This window comes from Eumetopias jubatus, unplaced genomic scaffold (assembly GCF_037043125.1).
Source record: "Eumetopias jubatus isolate StellerSeaLion01/CBP00866 unplaced genomic scaffold, mEumJub1_p1.0 scaffold_4, whole genome shotgun sequence".
Lineage (NCBI taxonomy): Eukaryota > Metazoa > Chordata > Mammalia > Carnivora > Otariidae > Eumetopias > Eumetopias jubatus.
This window is the reverse complement of record NW_028274810.1, coordinates 102,695,706-102,715,036: the sequence shown is the minus strand read 5'-3', so window position 1 is coordinate 102,715,036 and position 19,331 is coordinate 102,695,706. Positions and strand designations below refer to the sequence as shown.

The following is a 19,331-nucleotide window of genomic DNA, read 5'->3' as shown; positions in this document are numbered from 1 at the left end:
CCACAGACTTCCTCCCAGCATGGTGGCTGGCTGCCAAGGACAGATGTTCCAACGGGCCAAAGTTGTGAGGCCTTTTTATGACATAGCCTTCAAGTCAGTGTCACCTTTGCCAGGCTGTGTTGGTCTAGGTAGTCACCAGAGCGTCACTCCCCAGATTCAGGGGGAGGGAATGGGTGTTAAGGACTGCACACAGTTTACAACCGCCCTACCCGGAGCATAGGGCCCCTGCTCAGTGCTTGGCACAGAGCAAATTCTGAATCGGGTAGTGATGGTTGTGATCAAGAGCTTAAGTCAGGCACTACCTAAATCCCATCACTGGGACATTCCCGAAACACCAGCCCCATGCGATGCCAAATTCCTCCTGGAGTCTGAGGAGGACGATGATCTCTTTTAGACTCAGAACCCATCTAAACATCTTTCCTTTTATTCCTTGACCGCTGGGGCACTCCGGTAAAGACCATATTCAGGTACAACAACCGACACCCAGGCTATGCGCTTGTCTCAAGTCTACTTTGGTGAAGTTATTACTTTTTTTAAAGATTTTATTTATTTATTTGACAGAGAGTGAAAGAGCACAAGCAGGGGAAGCAGTAGGAGGAGAGGGAGAAGCAGGCTCCCTGCTAAGCAGAAAGCCCGATGTGGGGGTCGATCCCAGGACCCTGGGATCATGACCTGAGCTGAAGGCAGACGCTTAACCATCTGAGCCACCCAGGTGCCCCTTGTGAAGTTATTAAAAAGATGATAAACTATGGCCTCAAAATGCTCCCTTTCCCTGCCCAGGCATTGGCCTTTTCCTTGGATCCTAGGTAAGGAGCCTTTCTGAGCTTCGTGGCCCAAGGGACCAATGGTCTCTTCCCCCCTACCCCAGGTCTAAGGTTTGCCCACTGCAGATGGGGTCTGACCACTGGAGACCCCACCTTCAGGAGTAGGGGAAAGCGAGGCAGGGGGGCAGAGTGCCAAGAGGGAGAGTCAGGGAGGCCAAACCAGCTCTGGAGTGGCCAGGGAGGGTAGGACTCGGGCACCTGCACTCGGCATGTCTGGGGCTCAGCCTCCTCTTCCCACCACTTCCTACCTTGTAATGATGAGACAAAGGGCCTTAAAAGCTTTGCTCCAAGACTGTTAGCATGAGCCCTGGGCACCCCAAACTCTGTCCCCTTCCGCTGCTGGAACAGGGACAGCCCTACACTGCTCTGCCTCTGCCCAACTTTCCAAGACACCAGCAGCAGGATAAAGACCAGGACACCAGGTGTATAGGAAATAGTTTTATTTCAAAAAGTATATATTGGAGGCATCTTAAAATCTTAAACAGGATTCCGGACACCTAGGCCTGTAGAACAAATAAATAGACAAATCTGCCCCACCCTCTGGGGTTGGAACTAGATGTTGGACACTGAAAGGGGTGTGTCCTTTAGTACACAAGAGTCTCTGAAATTATAAATATAGAATACTTTATAGCAAATCAGCATTAAATACAAGTCACTGAATTTTCATAACTTAATTTGTCTCATAGACCGAAAGTTCTGTATATCCAACACACAGATGGCAGACCCCAGCTGGCCCATCTCTGACCCCAGTCAGTGTGCAGACATCCCCAAGTGGTGGGGGCCTCACAGCCAAAGGCCCCTGCCAGGGGGAGCAGGGAGGGCAAAGGAGGGCTGTCCCTGAGCCTGGACCCCCAGCTGGGGTCTGCAGGAACCTGCTGCTGCTGAGGCTGCCGTCTGGTATACGGAATACAGCTGGATTATACAGAATACAGAATACCCCTGTATTCCAAACCGAAGATGAGGTCTGGGTGGAGGGGACCCGCGAAACTCTAGAGCGAGCGCAGAGCCACACCAGCCACCACCTGCGCAGCTGCCAGACACGGAGGTGGTCAGTCACGTGGCAGCGAGTCGTAGTGAAGTACCAGGAAGAGAAGAGTAGGAACCAGAACGCCGGGCCCCCTGCTGTGAGGGAGCTTCTGCAGGGGAGGCCACACAAAGGCCCAAGCGGGCACCAGCCCTCAGCACTGACCGTGCCTGCTGTGCGGTACACAAAAGCTGGTTTTGTAAGAAAAACAAGAAGGTGTCTGCAGTGCCCCATCCCAACAAAAAAAGCATTACAGGATACCTCTCCCTGTAAGTCACTGACCACAGGAAATCCTTGACCTTGACAGACCCCGCGAGCCCCACTGGAGGGAGGCTGGGAGAGTTCCAGCAACCACAGCACGTGTCCACCCTCCCTTCGCAGAGAGCGCCCACAAGGTCCAGGCCTGCATTCTTCCTCTGGGAGGGCGCCCTGCAGATGACCGGGCAGCAGTTGCCACATCTACTGGCGTGACATGTCCCCTCACCAAGTGGGCAGGCCCCAGCGGCTGGCACAGGGCCCCATCAGTCCTGAGCAGTGCAGCCCTGGCCTTCCCCTGCCACTGCCAGGAGATAAGCCATCCTGCCTGGGCAGCCTCACAGAGCACGGGTGACCTCCGGGGACTTAGCCTGCTGGGAAGGCACCGAGCCAGAGACAGGCACCCCCAGCCCGGGGAGCGTGGAGTCAGACCACGGCCTGGGGGAGGACAACAGTCCTACGAGGAGGGGTAAAGGTGAGACCTGGGCACGAAGAAGCCCAGGCCCAAGGGATCCCACAGCCCCAGGCCTGCCCAGCAGGGGGTCCCAGGCAGGCCCACCACCACATCTTCCCGCAGCACCGTGGGTGTGCAGAGGTGACCAGGCGGGTGATACCCCAGGGGATGGGGAGGGACGGCTGTGAGCTGGCGCTGCTCCAGTCGGGAGTTCCAGAGCAGGGGGTCTCACCTGACCGTGAGGGCATGAGGTGGGGACTGCAGCCTACAGCTCTTGAGGCCACAAGACTTCCTCCCCAGACCCACCCATGCCCTCTGGCCAATAAAAGTGTTTCCGTGCTGCTTATGGAGGCATAGTGCTAGAAGGTTTTTTTTCTGGTAAGAACGCATCTCCACCTTAGTTCACTGGGAAAGGCAACTCAATGAACACTTGCTTTCCATGTTTCTAATGAGGGAGATGGGAACATCCCCTTCTTTGGAAAAAAGACAAATCCAACCAAAAGTTACTTGGGGATCTGGGGGAGACAAGACCACTCATTCCCCAGAGAAAACCAGGGACCCGTGAGCTGTGGAGTTTCCCAGGAGCTCCTCCTGCCGCCCTCCCCGGGAAGCCCCAGGCTTTGGAAGGAGTGGGGGAGGGCGTCACCCTGCCCTGCAGAAACGGCACCGGAAGACAGTAAGGAATCAATCCAGGACTCTGTTTCTCGCTGCCTCCCTCCCCACCTCCCCCTTCTTCTAAGGAAGGGCCAAACTACATTTCAAACCTTGCAGCCAACCATGGGGGCTGCCCTGCCCAGGGCTTCCTTTGGAAGCAGCAGGATCTTTTGCTCCCATGGGAGGGCGAGGGCCCTGCAGCCATTCGCCTGGCTGGGCTTCCACAACAAACTCCCGGGCCTCCCACTAAGAAGCTACCACCTGGCACCTGTGGGCTTTTGCGCTCTCCTGCATCCACCTGGGAGGACAGTCCCGGAGAGGTCTCCAAGCAGGTGGCAGTTGGCCAGCTGGGGATGGGCGGATGGGGCACCCAGCGTTTGCCTCAGCCCAGGTTCGCTGGAGAGAGGATTTACTCAGCACGTCCCACGGGGCCCTCTTCAAGGCCGCACTCCTGTCTGGTCCCACTGGGCTGCATCGCTGGGATCACCCCAGTGTTTTGGTGTGACACCCCAGCAGGGGGAGGAGCCAGGCAGGCAGATCCCCTCCGTCCGGGGAGCTGACCCACTGGGATGTCTGGCAGTGGACGTGGAGTTTGGGACCCGCTGCCGCCATTGTCAGCCTGCTTCCCGATGCTCCACGCAGGCCTGGGAAGGACCGCCTGGACCACTCCCAGACTCTCAAGGGAGGACTGAGACCCCAAGTGGCCCTCCTCTCTGAGGTGGGAGCAAGGAGGCACAGGCAGGGGCAGCAGGAGGGGTCACCTGCTGGAGCCAGAGACCTGGGCTGGCAGGGAGGCCGCTCTTCCTGGACCGAGGGAGGGGCGTCTGCAACCGGCTGTGGTCCCAGCAGCTGTGAGTCAGGCTCTACAAGCACAGAAACTCTCCTGGGGTCAAAGCCTGAGGCTCACTCAGCAGTCCGAGCCCAGGCTCCACCTGCTGAGCCCAACCTGTCCTGGTGCACGGAAGAAGGGCTCACCGCCCCCCGCAGACGTGCCGTGTCACCTGCACCGAGGCCCTCCCCGGGCCGGGCCGGGGCTAGTGCAGCTGGCCGGGGCTCTGCGGCAGCCGGGGCCGGGCCACATCCAGGTCACTGCTGCCACTGGTCAGTTCAAAGCCACGCCCACCCGAGGGCATCTGGGGCATGAACTGGCGGAAGATGCTGACGCTGCCGTGCCAGAAGGTGGGCTCTGGGAGCCGTCCCACAACACTCCAGGCCCGAGTCTCTGGGTCATAGGCCTCCACCACATCAGAGAGTTCAAACGTATTGTCGTAACCACCTGAGACGTAGAGCTTCCCTCCAAGGACAGCCAGGCTGCCCCCCACGTGCACCTGTGGGCCAAAAGGGATGGGCAAGTGGAGGCTGGCAGCCAGGGCAAGGCGGGAACCCCCCAGTCTCTCCACGGAGAAGGTGCCCGGGACCCTCAGGAAAGGTGGCCTCCGACCCTTCCCAGGGCAGACCCGCACCCTTCCTACACCCCAGCTCAGAAAACAGGCCCCAGGGGGTCCCAGGCCATGCCTGATACCTGTGATGCTGGGAGGCTGCTGAAGCAGCGAGTCTCCCTGTGAGCAGCATCAGCTTGAGGCAGGCTGGGCTGTTCTCCCCGACACACAGGTGGGAAAACAGCCTTGTGTGGCTGATAGAGGCAGAGCCAGGACTGGACTCAAAGTCTGAGCTCTGAACCACAAAACCGGACTGCCTCATCTTTCCCAAATTTGCTCTAATAATGGGTAGATCGTTAGAGGGAAAAACAAAGTTACATTTCCTAAACGTAAAAACGTTAAACTGGGATGTTGTAAATTGTGACAGTTGTCACAACTGCCACGCAGAGGTAGCATGAGAACAAATTTGGAAATTTTAAGGAAGACAAAAAAGATGTGAGTGGATTTACACAACTATCTGGGACTAAGGAAACTGCCCATGTGGCCAAATGCTGCCATGCTTTCCCAGCTCCATCACAGGGTTGGGCTCAGCACCTGTCTTCTCAACAAACGGAAAGAAGAGACCCTGATCAGATAGCCAGTGTCCTGTTTAGAGCACACAGTAGGCACTCAATAAATGTCTTCTCAGGGTCACTCCTGTCTGACCTCATGCTCTCTGCTGTCCACTTGTTCACTCTGCTCCAGCCACATTGGGCTGTGGGACTTCTTCTATGACCACACTAGGCATACCCTGCCCCAGGGCCTTTGCACTTGCTGTCCCTCTGTGGAATGTTCTTCCCCACATGCTCTCTGACTCATAAAGCAGGCACCCAGTAAATACGGGCCTGCGTGGATGAACGCACTAAACTGTCTGACCCAGGGATTTATTTAAGGTCTCAGTGCCCCACAGTACAAACTGAGGGAAAAACCAGTCCTCTATTAAGTGAGATAACCCTGGGAAAGGCCTCAACACAGGCCCCACCCACCAGGACTAGTTCCCAGACACGTCATGGCAATGCTTTGGCCAGAAAACAGGACAAGCCTGTGCTTCCAATGCCCCCACGTTTGCATATTTACCTGATTCATAGACGGGATCTTGTCCCATTCATTCTTTGTGGGGTTATACACGTCCACCTCCGCAGAATCGTCCCTGTGGGTGGGAGGAGGGGGGGAGATGTGTCAGAGCCAGGAGGAAGCATCCCTGGGTGTGAGGAGCTGGAGGGCAGGGCCACACAGGCCCCTCTCCCTTGGGAACTTCTTTGATGCCATCTGAAGTCCAGAGGCCAGTGAGACCCTAGTGCTGGTTTGCAGGGGCCAATTTCAGACCCTCACACCTATCTGGCTTAGGCTCTGAGGCCGGAACCAGACTCTGCTTCTCAAACCTGCAGACACACCTTCCGGTGCTTACACCCTTCCCAGTGCTCTACACCAAGGCATCTGCCCTGCCCTCACCGCAGCCCCAATGGCTGACTTCGGATCTGAACCCATCACAGCTCTTCCCACCCATCGCCTCTTGGTCTTCCGATCTGGGCTTGTCTTCCCTTCCATGGCTGACCGGGCCAGGCCGGCCCTCCCGCCCCGCACACTGCCAGCGCCCCGGCCTCGTCCACCGTCAGCCCCCCAAGTCTCCTCCCATTCTCTGCTGTGTCCTGGGTGCCCAGCAGGACAGCCACGGTCATGGGAAAGCCACAGTCACCAGTGCTGCCCTTCCCTTTGGGGTCAGGATCCTGCAACCTTGTTTGACATCCTCTTGGACCCTGCAACAAAAGGCTCAAAGGCCCACCCTCGAAAAGCAGACATGAACCCCCAAACAGCAGTGACAGTAACGAGTCGGGGTCAGCAGAAGGGCCAGTCAGCAAACACGCCGGGCCTCGGACAGCAGACTCCGTAGCAGCTCCCCAACTCTGCCCACCGCTGTATGTGCAGGCACGACCATGGACAAAGGGGCTGACTGCATTCCACAAAAACCATATTTATGGACACAGAAATTTGAGTTTCGTGCAACTTTTCACATCATAAAATACCACTCCTGCTTGGGTTTTTCTCCCCCCAACCATTTCAAGGTGTAAAAATCATTCTTAGTTTGTGGCCCCCATGATGAGGACAATGAGCATGAGAGGCCGTTCGGCCGCCCTCCCCCAGCAGAGAGCTATAAACTGTAGCTGGAGGCGCCAGGCTGGATGGTGCTCCCAGCATCTCCTCCTGCGGGGGGCTGGGCACCCCGGACAAGGAGCTGCACACAGGGACCGAGGCGGGCCACTGGAGAGGGGAGTGGCCCAGGGCAGCAGCAGTTGAGGAGCTGAGGCCTCAGCCCAACACTGGGTACTTGTGGACAGGAGCTGCCCGGACAGGTGGCGTTCTGAGCAGGGCATTACATGGCTTATTAGGCAATGGGGTGCATGAACTGGGTGGCTCTGGGACAAACACTCAAGTGCATCAGAACGAGACCCCGGGCCTTGCCCGCACTGTTCCCCCCAAGGACAATCGGGCTGCCTTTCCCCGCTGCTCACTCTCTCCACCTGGTTTGGGGGGAGGGTGTTGAGGCAGAGCTGAGCCTGCCACCACCAGGCTCCAATGGCTTAGGTGAACCCATACAAAGGCTAACAGTGGGCATGGGGGCACCCTAATGCTTCCACGGCGGCGGGGGGAGGGTGGCTAGCAACTGACAAGAGGCTCCAATGTGGAGGAGCAAGGCACAGGGGGCCTTTGGGGGCAGACTGGCCCTTGAGCCTGTTTTGCTCTAGGATCACAGGGCAGGGAGGACATGCTCAAAGGCGCTCAAGCTGGAAGTGTTACTGAAGGGCTGAAGCCAAGGTTCTGGCACTCTGAGAAGTACTCATAGCTGCCCCCAGCCCCTCTCTGAAGACATCTACCTTGACTTGGGGGAGGGGGAGCTGGGTAAAGGGTCAGATGATGTTTTATAACAGGACCAGAGCTGGGGGAGATCCCAGGGCTTTCTCAGAGTGGCCCTGTAGGTTCCTGGCATACAAGGATGCGTGGCAAACGGTGCCGTCTCTGTTCTGAAGGTGCTCACCAAGAAAGCCTTAGAAGGGAGCCTTGGGTCTTGGGGAGTGGGGGGCGGGGGGGGCAGACAAAGGCCAGTGCAGCTTAGAACGAGAGATAAGGGGTACAGCTGAGGAGCCAAATACATACTTCCTTGGAGGCTCCCAATTCAAAGCCCCACCCTAAAAGGGGATGGAGGAGACTACAGTTCAGGCCTTGCCCTTCCCTCCTGGTCCCACAGCTTCAGACAGGCTCTCGGCCAAGAAGGGAGGAGCAGGAACACACACCTACACCTACACGCGCACGCGTGCACGCGCGCGCACACACACACACACACACGGAGGCTGAGCATAGCAGGCAGGAGCCCCTGGATGCCCACTGGCCCATGACGAGGGGGAATCTGGCTGTGGCAAGTCACCAAGACCCCTGGCCACCCATCTCTGCCCCACACTGGCAAGGACACAGCCCGGCCCAGGGAAACCATTATACCAGGACCCGGGTTGGCTATCCTTGATTCAAACCTGGTGCGTCCCGTAAGTCCCCTTCCCCTAGAAGCCTGCGTTGTTATCTGTGAAGCAAGGATGACCAGTGGTGCCCATCTCATCAGATGGTCATGAAGACTGACTTGGAGACAGGCCACAGAAAGCTCAGGGCCTCGCCATGTGCTGACTCTCGTCATCGTCATTGTGTCCCCCAGGTAGCTTTGGGGCCGGCTCCATCCCAGGTCCCTCCCTGGTCCAGTGTGGCTGTGGGATCCTTAGAGAACAGCATTCACTCCGCAGGACTGTGAGGCCTCCCTGTGCCAGCTCGGGTAGGGAGGGGGCAGACAGGACCTGCACACATGCACTGAAGGCCCAAGTGTTGCTTTAAATCGAGGGGTGGAGCCCCCACCTAGCTCTTGCACCTGGTGGCCGAGCGCGGACAGTCTGCTAGGTGAACACGGGGTCCCTCTGACAAGGCAGCACCTCCCCAGAGACTCAAGTGCCCAAAGAGCTCTCCCTTAGTCTTTTTAAGATTCAAAATCCCTCTTAGGTAGGACAGGTTCCTTTATAATAAGTGCCTTCTGAGAACCATCAGGGCTTCGACTGGGATCCTCCAGGTGGAAAAGCAAGCAAAGCAACACATTTTATTTAGCTTCTAGGAATCTCAAGTTCTCTGAAAAGACCCAACTAATCAATCAATCAATCAATCAGAGGCTCTAACTCCCTCAGTTAGGATCCCTTGATTAAGGAAACCTAGAAGCCCACAGAAACTGTTCTAAGAAATGGGGCAGAACAAAGGCTCCAGGTTGGAAAGACCTGGCTGGGATCCCAGCTCAGGCTGCTTCCTCATCTATGAAATGCGGAGCACGGCGAGGATGTACGTGCCTCAGCACCGGGCCTGGGAAGGAAGACTGAGAAGTGGCCTTGGCCACTGGGGACTCACCTGATGAAGTACATAAGTCCATTCAGAGTCACGGTCTTGGGGGCGAAGGACCAGGGTGGGAGCTGGCCACAGTCCACCAGCGACCACAGGTCCGTGTCCGGGTGGTAGCACTGCATCACCATGGTCTCCTTGCCGGCCAGGGAGCCGATGGCATAGACGCGGCCACGGCAGGCGGTGGTGGAGCAGTTGTCCATGGGGTAGGTCATGGGCTGCAGGGCCTCCCAGGAGTCCGTGGTATGGTCATAGCGCTCCGTGCTGTCTGTAGCCACCACGTACAGCAGCCCGTCCAGCACGGAGGAGCTGTGGTACTCGCGGGCCTTCAGCATGGGCGCCACCTCTGTCCACTCGTTCACGCTGGAATTGTACCTCCACACGCAGTCATAGAGCCGGGAGCCGTCAGACCCACCTGCCGGGACGTGCAGGGGACAGGTCAGCCCATGCTGACTCGGGCTGAGTCACCCACCCCTGCCTCTGTGAACTTCCCCGAGGGAGTCTTGCAGGGCAGGAAGTAACTTCATTGGGTTTCAATGTAAACACCAGTCCCCTCCCATCCTCTTTCACCAAAGCTCCGGCTGGGGGCCGGCTCCATGCTGGGGCAAAGGCCGTACACATGCTGACCACAGCCCGGGAGGACAACAGAGCCTCAGGCCAGAAGAACACTGCTAAATCTGTGTGGGTCAAGCAAAGGCCCTGTGGCCACAATTCTGAGTAAACCACAATCTCGGTCTGGATGGCCCCATACACCGTCAAACACCTCAACTGAACCAGGGCATCCGTCTCAGGGCCAAAACTTCTGGGGAGCCACAAAACAGGTGGGTAAGGTGCACAGGGACTTGTTCAAGGAATTCTCGCCTTCCTGGGTGCCCCCCCGCAAAATAAGCCAGCGCCAGGACAAGTGGAGAGGAAATCTACTTCACTCTGCACGCAAGAGCCTGACAGGACAAGTAATAGGAGTGGAATTCCGGGGCCTCCAGTTCTTGATTTAGGTGCAGGTTACCGACACGTGCTCTGTCTGGGTAAATGCATCAAGCCCTACAAGTACAATGTCCACTCTCTCCACGTTTCTTTCAAAAAAGGGCTAGCCCCCCCCCACCCCCCACCAGTGGGGCTGGCTATAATCATAAATTAAACCAGGGCTTCCCAGCACATTAGAATTTCCAGTGTGAAGGGACCCCCAAGAACCCTGGGGGTTGCATCCCCTGTCCCCAAAGTTGGTGCCACAGGGCAAAGGACGCATGACATTCCATCTGTCTCACAGCCTTGAGTTTTTTAAAAGACAAAGCTCTTACAAGTGCACTCAGCCTGCTTTCTTCCTTGTAAAGGATAACTGTCTGCGGCAGCTGAAGCCAGCTTTGTCGTCCCATGATATCCCCTACAGGCAGCTGTATGGAATGACCCAGCCACCTGTCTAAACCCAAAGGATCAGCTGCTCAGCTGAGACATTTATGGAAGGGGTGTGCAAAGTTGGGGCGAGTCTAACCAGTTCTGGGAGTTCACTGGCCAGCCTTTCATATGTTAGGAAGGTGTAGCTCCCAAACTCAGGGTCAATCTCAGGTTGGAAAGGGACCCATTCCAGCAAAGGCTGAAACAGAGCAGCAGGCCAAAGAGGAACTGAGCGTGTCCTCAGGCCAGGATATTCCTCCACTTGTCAACCGGAGGTGGCCTGGCGGGGGGGGGGGGGGGTACGACACACCACGACCACCACACACCAAAGCTCAGAGCTGGCTTTCTCCTGAATGTGCCGGGCTGGGCCAGGCCCCAGCCTCGGTTCACTGACTGATCACAGCCTTCTGCAGGGCCCAGTGCTTGCGGAGTCCGGTTCTTTCCTTATATAGCTGTCACAGAGACCGCCCCTCCTCACCCCAGGGAAGGAGGTAGCCCCATGTCTGAATTGGGATTCATCTTTAATGAAAAATGTGGGAGATGCCCAGGACCAGAGCAGGCTGGGACCCGCCCAGCATGACTCGGCAGTGTTTTGGGGTTTGGGCCAAGTAACTGGAAGAAAACCTCTTAGCATGTGACCATGTTTACAGTCGCTGGGCCGCGAGCAGCCTAAACACCATGTGACCCCTAGCGCACAGCCTAGGTGCGAGCCTGAGGGAACCTTATCGCTGGTGACAGAATGAGTGCGTCAGGGGGCCCGTGTGGCTCAGCTGGGCGGGAGAAATCCCCAGGCCCCGGAACGGATGTCTCAGAGCGCCAGGCCCTGCCTGTCCCTGGATTCCTTAGGGAGAAAAAGAAAGCACCCATTGTGTGGGGGTGAATGCCCCTGTATCCTCTAACCAAATGGGGGTGGGGGCACCTCCCGCGCAAGGAGTGGGCTCATCTGTCATCTAGGCTGGCACCCCCGCACCCGGGAACAAAGAGACCACAAGCAGCTGCTTGTCCCCGCTCACACCACGGTCTTCTAGGTCGAAAGCCCCAGCTCTAGAAGTGTACCCGCTGGCCGGCTGGGGGCGGGAGGCCAGGGAAGGGGCCGCTCGCACCGTGGGGCGGTCCCGGGATTCACAGGTTCCTCCAGCGGGAAAACGCGCTCTCCTACGGGCGCAGGAGGCTAACCCAGAGTCCTCCCGGAGGGCCCCCAGTCCCCTCACCCGTCACGTAGATGTCGTTGCCCAGCGCCACGATGCTGTAGCCCCCGCCCAGGTGGTCGGGGAACTCGGCCAGGTAGCGCCACTGGCCCGTCTGCGGGTTGTAGCAGTCGACGGTGACCAACTCATCGCAGTCCTGGTCGCAGCCGCCCACGAGCACGAGGATCTCCGCGAGGCCGGTGGAGGGCCGCGGGCGCATGCGCGGGCAGGGCCCGCGGTCGTGGCGGTCGTAGCGCGCCGCCTGGAAGTCGCGTGCCTCGCGCAGCAGGCGCAGGCAGGGCGGGCAGCGCGCCACCAGCGGCTCGGCCTCGACGTGCGCCAGCAGGTAGAAGCGGCGCACGAAAGGGAGGCGCACAGCCTCGAGCAGCTGCGGCCAGTGCGCGGCGCGGCGCGGCGGGTCCGCGCGCACCCAGCGCAGCGCCAGCTGGTAGGCGGCCTCCTCCTTGGGCACGCACAGCCCGTCGTCGTGCAGGTAGCGCAGCAGGCGCGCCAGTGGCAGGCGCTCCAGCTGCTCTGGGCCCAGCTCGCCCACGTGGCGCAGGATGAAGCGCTGCGCCGCGCTCGCCAGCCCCGCGCAGCTGAAGGCCTCGGCGAAGTCCTGCATGTCCAGGCAGTTGGCCAGGTCGAGCTGCTGCTGCAGGAAGGCGCCGCACGCCTCCTTCACCGCCGGGAACTGCAGCAGGTCGGCGGCTCGCAGCAGCGGCTCGGCGTTGTCGCCGCTCACCGCCACGCGGCCCGTGTAGCTGAAGTCCAGCAGCAGCTGCAGCATGTCGGGCGGCACGCCGTGCAGGCGCACCCGCTCAGCGCGGCTCTCGCGCAGCTGTCCCGCGAACATGGCGCGGAAGTAGGGGCTGGCGGCCGCCAGCACGGCGCGGTGCGCGGGGAAGTCGCGCCCGCCCGCCGCCTCCAGTGTCACGTCCAGGAACTTGCGCTCGGCGCGGAGCTGGCTCAGGCCGCGAAGCAGGCTCAGCGCGTGCGCGGGGTCCGAGAAGGGCAGCACGGCCAGTGGCGCCGGCCGCTCCATGGCGCCGTCGCTTGGCGAACTGATGGGCGCCGCGGCCGGGGCCAGCGGGAGGAACGCTGCGCGCTCCGCGCCCGCCGCTATAAGTACTGCCGGGAGGCGCGGCCTCGGGGGCGGGCCCGGGGGGGCGGGGCGTCGCTGGCCTCCGCCCACTTAACCCCTCCGGGTCCGGCACCGCCGTCCGCCCCGCGCCCCAGGCTGAGTCACCGGCCCACTCGCCCCGCGTCCGCGCCTTTCCGTGGCTGCCCGCGCCCCCACCGCCCGAGCCGGGCACGCCGGGCGACGAGTGTCCTCTCTCCGTCCAGGGTCAGGGGCCTCTAGGGCCCGCCCACGATCCAGCGGGCCCGGCTGCGGAGCGCAAGCCGGCGGAGGCGAGCTCGGCGCCCGGAACCCGAGCCACCCCTTTCGCGCCAGACTTCCCTACTGCGTCGGCCCCTGAGCCCCTGGGCGGCTCGCTACAGTGCCTTTTTCTTGTTTTGTTTTGAATTCCACTGGTTCCAAGGGTTGCTAGATAGCCTTATCGCTGGGCTGATTTCAAAGGACAGGATTTTTACAATTCAGGACCAAAGCTTGAACAAGTATAAGCTTTTTAGGTGACGTTTTTTCTTGGCGCATTTGTTAAGTGACACGGGGCCGGATGCCAGGAATCCGCTCCACTGTGTTCCTGCAGGAGTTTCAAACTTGACTAACTCGGTCATTAACTTTCGTCAGGGCACAAGGCGCAGTTTTAGTTGCCGATTCATAGAGACTCAGGCTCCAGAGCGGTCTTGAGAAGGGGACAGGCCTGCTCGGGTTCGACCCTCAGACCTCACGGCCCCCCCTCTCCTGGAAATGGAAGGCAGAGTAGGAGACAGTCGTTAAGAATTCAGAAGAACGCACTATGAGGCTGAACAAAAGGCTCAAGGACCAGGAAATTACAATAATAGAAGTAATGTAAATAATTTTGGGGAAAATAGCAGTTTTTCCTATTCCAGGAGAGGGGACACTAGGGGCCCAGGGACAGTGCCTTTAGTTCAAGGTCAGACAGGGGCCTGCCTTGAAAACCAGGGGTGTGGGCGTTCAGGAACGTCACAGTCACTTGTGGGGTGACTGTGAAGAAAGGAATCTTCCTTATTTTGGTTCCGGGAGATACAATGCCAGCACTTTGAACGTAGCCACCGTTTTTCTTTAATGCACGCTTTGCCCACTTTTAGAAAAGACCCTTATTTCGACTCCAGTCCTTTTGTTTCTCAAAAGAAACCTGGGTTTTGGTTATTTACTAGCCCCCACCCAGGCCCCGTGGGCCTCGCAGACATTCCTGGGGAACGCCTCACCCGCTTGCCCACGTGTGTCCCGGGCGGGCCAGGCACACAGGGGGTGGGAGGGGGGGATGGTGTCATTTCTTGGTTCCAGCTAAGTCGGTGCAACCTTTGGAGAAGACATCTTGTTTTTATTTCATCTCTGAAATGCAAACTGCAGGCTTTCCCTTGTCCTCGTGAATCTCATCATCTTGCCATGAGAGTGTATTTGGTCCAAATTTCAGCATGGGAAGCGCAGGCCTAAGTAAGAAAACATTCAGGTACCCAGGCAGCTGCCTGTTGCCCATAGATGGACTGTTCACACAGCTATTAACGGCAGCGGCAGCATTCCTGGGCCCAGGAGCCCGGCCAATAGCTTACTTGCACAGGCTTTGTGACAAGAAAGTCTGAGTAGCCAGGAAGTGGGATGTTTGCAGGGAAAAGTACTCCAGTCCCTCTGGGTCAGAACACGTCCACCTTGCAGAAAGCAAAGTTTAATAAATCAAAAATATTTCGATAGTGAATGTTTCGTGTAACTATTTAAATAAATCAGCCTTACTGTGAAGGCTTGATGAATGATGATGCATATGTTTATTGAAATGGAAAGATGGGGTGCCTGGGTGGCTCAGTCGTTAAGCGTCTGCCTTTGGCTCAGGTCATGATCCCAGGGTCCTGGGATCCAGCCCCATATGGGGCTCCCTGCTCCACAGGAAGCCTGCTTCTCCCTCTCCCACTCCCACTGCTTGTGTTCCCTCTCGCACTGTGTCTCTCTCTGTCAAATAAATAAATAAAATCTTAAAAAAAAAGAAATGGAAAGATATTCATGCTATCCTGTCGAGCTGATTACCGGTAGTGTGACCCAATTTGTTGTCTGTATTCATATGCCTACAAAACAATTGTGAAGGTAACATATTTTCTAGGTGGTTAGGTTTGTTTTATTTGTGCTTGCCTGTATTTTCTATTTTGTGTATTAAGGAAATAATACAAGTTTATTTTATTTTTTTTAAATATTTATAAATATTATTTGAAGCCATGTGTACATATCTAAGTCAACAAAGGAATTTGGTCAGAAAATAAACAGATAAAAAAAAAAGAAAATAAACAGATTTAGACCCATCAGCTGTGTCTGGAAATTTGAAGAACCTACTAACCCAGGCACGCTATCTAGTTCCTTTGTTCACTCATCAACCTTAAGATTTGAAAACGGGAATATGAGAAATTCATTTACTGAATGACCATGTGATTGATATAGTCGGCAAACTCTTGAAATGTCATTCCACAGCCTGCCACGGTAGAAACACTAGTGTTTGGTAAGAAAAGTGTTAAATCTAGTCAAAGACCCATAGTTTAGGGGGAAATGTTTGTATTTAAAGATTAAACTTGTGGGGAGAGGGCAGTTGGGGGCCTGGGGGGTACGGACAAAAAAAATTAAACTTCAACCATGAAAATTTTAAAAATTTACCTCTTCCACAATCATGAAAATGGTCTCTGCCTAACTTCTTTATGATAAAGTAATTTAATGAGATTTAACAAATCATGGTACCATTTCATTTTAAACATTCAAACTATGCAATTTTGATATGTGAATTCTAATTTTAGTCAGACAGGACAAGAGGTCACTGAGATCATTTTACAAAAGCCACTGTTACCCTTTTGTCTCCCCCTTTGCGAACATTTAGGAGCACATACTTTAGCATTTATACCATCAAAAAAGAGATTGCACCTTTTTTCCTATCACATACCCTGATTCTTTTCTGCTTCTGGACCACCTAAAGTGTGGCTTATAATAAACTTACTCTATGTAAACTTTTCTTTAAGGAGCGCTACAGTATTCCCTATTTATTAAGTGCATTATTATATGTAAATGAGATATGGTAGATCAAAACATTTCAACAGTATCTGGCATAGTGTTAGCTATTAATGTTTATGGTTTACCGGTATGAGCCATAACACAGCAAGTTCATCTGATCTCTGTGATAAGTTATTTTTCTTGCTATATAAAGAGCAAGAAATACATGGTTTAAAAATTACTTATTAATGACTTAAAACTAGTCATATATATATATATATTCATACAGTGGTCAAGGTACTAAAAGTTGAAACAAGACAATTTGGGGGAATTATCACGTTTTTTTCTTCTCCTGGAGATGGAAGTGGGAAAGTCATAAAATTGCAGCTGGGAACGATCCACAGGAATTCCATACTATTAAAGCTGAACAAAAAGCTGAACCACCAACAAGCATTTCTGGGAGAAACAAACCTTTGGTTATGTTCATGCCCGCACTCAAGCACTGAGTTATAATGGGAGGCAGAAAGCTTTCCTGAATGTTCCCCAAATGAATGTAGTATAGCCGGTGAGATTTAGAAAGGTGAAACTATATTTGGTAAGCCAATTAAAATAACTACATTCTCAAATTACTTACTGGGAAACTATGGTATTCTTAGTATTTTAAAACTTGTCACAACCTGTCTAACGTTGGTTTTTTCTCTTCTTTTCCAAATAACTATAATCATCAGATTATAATATATATATATATATATATATTTTTTTTTTTTTTTTAAGCAGAAAACAAGGAATCCCAGACTCCAAGAATCTGGCTACTGTGGCTAATGCTCTTGCACAAATCCTTGAATTCCAAATTTGCCCCCTGGAGCCCAGGTGTAGTGCAGGACACCTGAGAAATAGACTAGATAAACCAACTACATTCCCCCACGTGTACATATCATGCTATTGAATCTGGGTCAATTATTGGTATTCTAGTCCTTCCCTGAGTCTAGGGATGGGATGGTAGATATAATGTCTAAATCTCCTCCACAGGGCTAAATTTCTAAGGGGAATCAAAGGAAGGAGGCCAAGAAGGTCCTCCATGAAAATACTGGAGTGGCAGGCAGGGAAACAAGCAGACTACATCAGGTAGTATTGGTCACATCTGTGTGCTAAGAACTACTATTTATGAATAACTTATTCAAGAAATATCTATTGCGGGATGCCTGGGTGGCTCAGGTCATGATCCCAGGGTCCTGGGGTTGAGCTCTACATGGGGCTCTCTGCTCAGTGGGGAACCTGCTTCTCCCTCTCCCTCTGCCTGTAGCTCCCCCTGCTTGTTCTGTCAAATAAATAAATAAAATCTTAAAAAAGATACATACATACATATATATATATAGAAATACTGAATACCTATTCTGAGCAAGAGTTATCACTGTTACATGACACAACCCAGGTCTGGAATGTTCTTTCCTCAGTGTGACTGAGTGGTTCCATTCAATATAGATCCCTGAATTCTAGGGTTTTGTCATCAAGTCCATTATTATTATGAACAAATTCTTTATTTCACTTTATTTATTATTTTTTTAAAATATTTTATTTATTTATTTGACAGACAGAGACATAGCGAGAGAGGGAACACAAGCAGGGGGAGTGAGAGAGGGAGAAGCAGGCTTCCCGCAGAGCAGGGAGCCCGATGCGGGGCTTGATCCCAGGACCCCGGGATCATGACCTGAGCCGAAGGCAGATGCTTAACGACTGAGCCACCAGGCACCCCTCTTTTTTTTTTTTTTTTAAAGATTTTTACTTATTTATTTGAGAGAGAGGTATCAAGAGAGAGCAAAAGTAGGCGGGGTGGGGAAAGGGAGAAGTAGACTCCCCAATGAGCAGGGAGCCCAATGCGGGGCTCGATCCCAGGATCCCAGGATCATGACCCGAGCAGAAGGCAGACGCTTAACCAACTGAGCCACCCAGGCGCCCCTCTTTTTTTTTTTTTTTAAAGATTTTATTTATTTATTTGAGAGAGAATGAGAGAGAGACAGCACACGAGAAAGGGGAGGGTCAGAGGGCAAAGCTGACTCCCCGTTGAGCAGGGAGCCCGACGCGGGACTTGACCCAGGGACTCCAGGATCATGACCTGAGCCGAAGGCAGTCGCTTAACCAACTGAGCCATCCAGGCGCCCTTTATTTCACTTTCTTAATGGGAAGGGGATTTAATATTTCCTATGTGAAAAATTACATCATTGCCAACAATGATCAGTTACAAAAATTCCCTCTTATTTTTTTTTTTTTTAGATTTATTTATTTGACAGAGAGAGACACAGAGAGAGAGGGAACACAAGCAGGGGAGAGGGAGAGGGAGAAGCAGGCTTCCCGCTGAGCAGGGAGCCTGATGCGGGGCTCGATCCCAGGACTCCGGGATCATGACCCGGGCCGAAGGCAGGCGCCCAACGACTGAGCCACCCAGGTGCCCCCAAAATTCCCTCTTTTTTGTACTTTACCTCCAATCAATATTCTTTTTGGCATTTACACCTTTAAACTAACAATAGGATAATATCCTTCATGGTGTCCCTTTCTTATTCAGGCAAAACAAGTTGCTCCTGGTAATCTGGCCCTGGGCAATGCTGGCTGACTTCAGGGCATTTGCTCTGGCCACAGTGATAGGTAACATTCTAAATCCAGCTAAATCACCTGAATGTGACAACTCTCTATGAAGCTGTTGGTGATGTTTCCACAGGCCAAGTCCAATGTCTGTTTTTAATCTTACTAACTTTCTAGAGGTCCTCAATTTGTTATCCACGCTGGGGAGTCCTCCAATCCGGCAAGGCATTGCTCAAATAACATTAAAAGATAACAACAACAATAGTAAACTACCATTTATGGAAAAAGGAACTACGATAAAACTTTTATAGTTTAGGAAGCTGAGGCTCAGAAAAGTACTTCTGAGATAAACCCAGTCTCTTAACCAGTAGTTTCCTTCAGAATTATCTTAATCTAAACAGCAACAGTCAACCAGCGAGGCAGGCATTCACTCCCTTAGAAATAATCTCCTAGAGGTTCTTCTAATCATCTTTTCTGATTTAGTGTCCAGGAGTCAGTTTCCTGATTCGAATTTAAAATTTTACGTCCCTCCTCTTTAACGCAGTTCCTCTGTCTTCGAAGCTACCAAACACGTTATTGAACATTTTATAGATTTTCTTTCCTTTCAAATGGTTATCAGAAATGTCAGGCCTCCAATGGTAATTTTATCAGAGCAGATAATTTTCAACTAAGTGTTCAGAGTCAATCAATCTTCAACATATAAAGTTGTAAAATACTCAGCGGTCCAGCCTTTAAACACCGCAAACTCAATCAAGTATCAATAAAATCATTGTTAATACCAGATCTCTCAACCACGTTTTCCCCTCACCCCACTGGTGTAATGCTGGGAGGAATACATTCGGAAGATAATTCAATTAAAGAAAACAGGGGTAGTCCCAAGATCAGGCAGAGAGGAAAGAGAGAGAAAAAAAGCGAATTTAAGACTAACATCTTCCAAAACACTGATAACCCTGGCACGGAGTTTTTATAAAAACGCAGTTACTCGACACCCCAACGTGGATCCTACAAACACCAGATCA

General features: G+C 53.7%; 1 protein-coding gene across 1 annotated transcript; it reads right to left on the bottom strand.

Annotated features, from left to right (window-relative positions):
- Positions 1 to 1,249: 1,249 nt before the first annotated feature.
- On the bottom strand, positions 1,250 to 12,711 carry KLHL21 (kelch like family member 21). Its single transcript, XM_028108352.2, has 4 exons — positions 11,652 to 12,711; positions 9,058 to 9,463; positions 5,707 to 5,779; positions 1,250 to 4,539 (listed from the first exon to the last, which is right to left on the bottom strand). The coding sequence occupies exons 1-4, from the start codon at positions 12,670 to 12,672 to the stop codon at positions 4,246 to 4,248; spliced, it is 1,794 nt and encodes a 597-aa protein (XP_027964153.1). The 5' UTR covers positions 12,673 to 12,711; the 3' UTR covers positions 1,250 to 4,245.
- Between the last annotated feature and the right edge of the window lie 6,620 nt (positions 12,712 to 19,331).